The sequence below is a fragment of the Zea mays genome, chromosome 2 (assembly GCF_902167145.1).
Source record: "Zea mays cultivar B73 chromosome 2, Zm-B73-REFERENCE-NAM-5.0, whole genome shotgun sequence".
Taxonomy (NCBI): Eukaryota; Viridiplantae; Streptophyta; class Magnoliopsida; order Poales; family Poaceae; genus Zea; species Zea mays.
The window spans coordinates 134,427,646-134,432,799 of NC_050097.1; the positions used below are offsets into that span (position 1 = coordinate 134,427,646).

The 5,154-nt window shown below is 43.1% G+C and overlaps 1 protein-coding gene and 1 long non-coding RNA gene across 7 annotated transcripts; one reads left to right on the plus strand and one right to left on the minus strand.

The window, feature by feature from the left end:
- Positions 1 to 527: 527 nt before the first annotated feature.
- Positions 528 to 4,872, plus strand: LOC100274651 (uncharacterized). 6 transcript variants are annotated; one of them, XR_004856332.1, is made up of 5 exons: positions 607 to 1,062; positions 2,287 to 2,411; positions 2,520 to 2,702; positions 2,807 to 4,314; positions 4,441 to 4,872. It is a non-coding gene; the product is annotated as an uncharacterized lncRNA (long non-coding RNA). The 6 variants fall into 6 exon arrangements; XR_562583.4 differs by having other exon boundaries at positions 528 to 1,062; positions 2,520 to 4,314; XR_004856331.1 differs by having other exon boundaries at positions 605 to 1,062; positions 2,292 to 2,411; positions 2,520 to 4,314.
- On the minus strand, positions 1,362 to 2,601 carry LOC100382066 (uncharacterized). The gene has a single exon (XM_020548411.2). The coding sequence runs from the start codon at positions 2,116 to 2,118 to the stop codon at positions 1,456 to 1,458; it is 663 nt and encodes a 220-aa protein (XP_020404000.1). The 5' UTR covers positions 2,119 to 2,601; the 3' UTR covers positions 1,362 to 1,455.
- Positions 4,873 to 5,154: the final 282 nt, after the last annotated feature.

Sequence of the window (5,154 nt, forward strand, 5' to 3'; positions counted from 1 at the left end):
GATGTTAGTGACTAAAAATTAATTAAAACAAGTAAACATTGATCGCTAAATTGCGTGGTGATTTATTTCTTTTTTATATTGCTTGTATGTTTATTTCATGTTTTGTTTATGTATGGACATGACTATAGTATGCAACTATGTTCTTTGTGCTTATATGATATTAGATTCGAGTTGAAAGTCGTTTCAAATCCTACATAAAGAGTATGGATAAATCATGGATCACAAGTGAATGATTTTTTAGGGAGACAGGTTTATAAACAAGGGGTGAATGGGTTTCTAGTTTTTTTTATGAATTTTTGAGTAATTTTAAAAAAGTGCTTGTTATTTATTTACCTTTAGAATGATTTTTGATTGCTTATAATTGATTTTTTGGATATTTAATAAGCATTTCTTGTTAAATGAAAATCCCAGTAAATTAATAATATAATCATTAGTCCCAAAAATTAATATTTTATTTATAAATAGTTTTGAGTTAATTGTTATAAATTTTATGGTTATTTAAAATTATATTTTGAAATTAGAAAGGAATTAGAAAAGAAATAAAAAAACTAACCTAACCTAAACCCATGAAACCGGGCATGCCCCCAACCCCCAACCCTAGCCGCCACTACCCTGCTCCCTCCCCCAAGCCGCCGCCACTCCTTCTCCCTCCCCCTTTCTCTCTCTTCTCTCTCTACCGCCCACCTCTCTCCACCTCCTCTCCCCAAGCCGCGCCACCAGGAGTGCAGCAGCCGCTAGAAGCTGCCATCCGCCCGCCAGGAGTTCAGTCAATCTCCTGTCTCCTGAGAGCCGCCGCCCGCCGAGTCCCGCTCGCCGCTCGGTCGCTCCCGTGAGGCGCTCGATCTCCTCAGCGCCGCGCCCACCCAGCCACGGTGGAGCCACCCTTCGTCCCGTCGTCCGGCGGCCGGCCCTCAATCCCTCACGCCCTAGCTTCTCTGCCATTTCCGGTCAGCCCCTCACGCCCTAGCTTTCCTATCAGGCGCTCGGTCGCTCCCTTTGCCACGCGCTCCTAGCTTCTCTGGTCGGCTCTTCCTCCGCCATTTCCGGTTGGATCCTCCTATGGTATGTGCATCATAATCCGTCACTTTTACTGTGTATGCAATCTCGATCTGCCTAGTTCGGATAAGAAGAACCTATCCGAAGAGCGCCCGTTAATGTCTACTAGTGGCCAACGCGCGCCTACGCGCGGTGTTTTTACCCTTTTCTTTCAAAAATATATGAGAATTGAGTCTCTCGCAAGGAAGCATCAGGCCAATGGGATTTAGTGGCCAAAACACGATACTACCTGTAGAGGCAGAGAAGACCCAAAATTAAGGTGCTGCTAATGATACGATGAATTTAGAGAAAATGAAAAATGCAACGAAAGCCCCTCCAAAAAAATTCTACCATTTTCTTTTGATTGGCCGAGACTGATGTGCATTTGCCTAAAAGTCTCACAAATTCATTCCTCATTCTTCATGCCGACATTTTAATTGGGAGGACGTTTTGAATTTTGGCGAATGGGACTTCTCCATCCTTGAAATCCACCCACACGCCACAAAACCAAAACAGAAGTAAGCAAAATAAAAATTTCGAAGCTAGCATGCCAAAAAAGACGACGAAGAAGGACCTGAATGATGCCGTAGGGGTCAGGCCACGAACGATGGTTGCCCGCGCTCCATTGTGGCAAGCTTCTGTTGCTGGCTTGGCGGGTCGCTGGAGCACGACCTGGAGCTCCTCCTCGACGATGTACTCCGTGATGCGGGTACGTGCGGTCGACGACTGCTGTAGCGTCGGAGACTCCGAGTTGGAGCGGCTGCTGCTAATGCTGCCGAGCTCCACACGAAAGAAGTGCTTGAGCGGCCAGTGGGGCAACGCGATGGAGGCACGACACAGCGGGCATGATGGCTCGCTGCTCAGCGCCCGCGGGGAGGAGCTAGGATGCTCGGGTCGGCGGGCGGCGGCGCCTCGACCTAAGCGAGCGCGGGGCCATGGGCAGGTCTGGTCACCATTCAGAACAGGGGGCTCGGAGGCGAAGGCGAGAGGAGAGAAGCGTATTTGTTTTTTTAACCCTACCAGCCGGTCGTCTAAAACCAAAAGTGCTAGCCGCTTCAAGAAAGTGCGAGGGGTAGGAAGCATAGAAATTACCAGCTAAACATGTGCGACGGCGGTGAAGCGTCCAAAGTAGATCGAACGGCTCCTATAAAAAGGACGACGTGGCCACGCTCATTGGGCGTCTTGATGCAGAGCTTTAATATATAGAAATATCAACGAGTCGCCGATAAAAAACCAAGCATGAATGTGCAGTGCAGTGCTCGACAAACGGCACCAGCGCCGCTGGGTACTGTCACCGCTTCGGTCGCCGGAGCCCGGAGATGTAAATGCGCTGGAGTTTTCATGCTGTCGCTGGAGGAATTGAGGAAGAAAGTTTGGTAACCGTATACTGCTCTAAGAAGTTTTGCCAGTTTTGATCATAGCCAAGCTTTTGATTCATCATAATCTGATCCTGTAACCAATTTCTCTCCCTATGTCTAGAGCAGCCTCGTGGCCAATGCAATTGATGCCCTGGAACTGCCGAAGGGATCTGCAATTGCTATTGACATGCCTATGGATGTTACCTAATTTCAGGATGCTAAGGTAATAATGCTTGGACTGGTACCCAGCATCGTTCGTACTTGGAAGAATACGGACTGTACAGCTGGACTAGACTGGTCCTCCATCCGGTAATTTTTTAATTGCTCAACTATCCAGACCTTTTGTCTTAACTTTGCAAGTTACACATATAGTATGGTATGCAGTTTCTATTGACCATATTCATTATATACAGATGCTTTAGCTCCTCTAGGGAGGCATCCAGTGTGGATTTTGTGTTAAAGGATAGGTTGGAAACCACACGACAGCAATATCTGAATTTCTTATTTGATGATGCTCAGATACATAATTTTTTGACTGAGCCTTGATATTCTCAGAAGGTGATGTCAGTCTTTTCCTAAGAGAAGTAAGTAGTGTTACTCCATCCTTACTGCTCGGATGTCGGATCATTGACTACCACTGAGGTCAGCACTGGCATTTTTTTTAACGTAGAGCTCTGCAGTTCTTACGCTGACACCTTATAAGTGAAAGTGCAATATAGAGGCCTTGTGACTATCTTTTCGTCAGCAAGAGAACAACATCGATCTTGGTAGTTCTTAGTTGCCCCTGTGTTTCGGAAGTGTTGTGTCAGATTATTATATACCCATTTCTAGAAATAACCAATTGCTCATATTGCTTACTTAGACAAATAAGCAATCTTGAATCTGGAATTTTACAGTGTACCTGAACTATCAACTCCCTTCAACAAACTTTTTTGTATGGAACAGGAGCAGCAGCACCCCCCCCCCCCCCCCCCGCCTAGTGAAAATATTATGAACAGAAAAAGAACATCAAACAGCAAAGAAAGAAACCAAAAAGTTCAACAAACATTGCTTATCATCACCAGCAATTATTATCCTTATTCCTCCTAATCAGAAATCAGCTTTAACGACCTGTTTGGTTGATTGTCTGGTACTTCTCTCAAAATATTTATTTGATTTAGCTTTAGGAGCTATCTTGTTTCCCTATGCAGGGTCTTCATTTAAACTTCCTCAGGATTTTATCAGTATATATTTTACTTTTGCAGTTTAAACAATGGAATGTAGCATTTATCGGTTCCAGCTTTCAATCTTGCAAAATAGAAGCACTGACAGCGTGCTTGTTGCATGCATTACCTGTAATAATGCTCCATTTGTGTTCTTTATTTGTTTAGCCACTCTAATCGACACTGCCCGTTTATTTACATAGGAACGTCAATCATATGGATGCTTCTTCAGTGGAATTATCATGTGAATCCCCATAGTGCCCAAGCTGTGAAGCAGTCATGATTGATGCTTGGGCTGTTAGCTTTATGTGGTCCAGGGGGAGGAAGGATACCTTAGAAACTGTCAGAAAAGCTCATTTCATACTTCATTTTTCATCATGTTATTTTGTTGCATGAGACATTTGTCCAACTGCGTAGGGAATGAAAATTCAAATTATTTCTGCCACTGATTGGGGGATGTAATTCCAAACGTTGTAAAAGGCGACTGTATCTAGTGATTATTTATGGCTGATGGGAAGAGCTGGTTGTGGTATAGTGTCAGCAGCGTATGATCGGTTGGTTCATCAAATCTGTCCTTCGTTGATTAGTTTTTTTGTTTTGTTTTGCAGATGCAGTTGAAGACCCAAGATTTGAACGACACTATTGTCACACCGAAAGTGTGTTCGATGAAATGCCTCCAACATCCGGAGGTTTCTATTTGTGAAAGTTTGCAGGCTAAGGTGTGTTCCTACTTCCTCCTGTATACACAGTTTATTCCTGCATTTTTTGGGCTATTCAACATATGCAATTGTTCTGTAAATAGAGGCACATTGAGTAGTTCTATTCAACATATGCAATTTTTTCAGACAAATGATAGCTATTCAAGGAGCTAGAGGCTGCTCAACATAAAGCATCAACAGCAACCTCTGGAACAGCTGAAAATGCTCTACTGGAAGCTAAGTCAGTGACTGATCTTAAATCTAAAGATTTGGAGAAGAAGAAAAGTGAGCTTTGTTCACTGATACAAGAAGTTGGAGTGCTTTTGTGAAGGCTTTTGCGAATCACTTGAAGTGTTAGTACTTTTGTGAATGATTTTGTAAAGTGTTTGCAAATATGTGCAAAACATAATAACATGTGTAGGTTTTGTGAATGATTTTGTTGTGGTGCTTGTTGATGGTTTATGTGATGTGGATCTATCATTGTGCAATACTAATTAAATTTGTATATCTATGTGATTATCTGTATAAAAATTGGTGATTTGTGATGCTTTTGTATATATAACAGTTGTTGAATGCTAATTAATGGTATATTATCATTATTAACGACTATAATTAGGGGCAACTTTCTATTGGTTGCTAAATGTATAGTATAACGACTCACGATTGGTTGCTAAATCTATAGTACAACAACCCACAGTTGGTCGCTAAATATATAATATTAGCAACGGACGGTCGGTCGCTAAAAAGATGTCGGTCGCTAAAGCCTTTAGCGACGGCACTTACAGCGACCATCTTTATGGGTCGCTAAAAGTTTTTAGCGACCATCCGTAGGTCGCTGAAGGTCGTTTTAGCAACCAATCG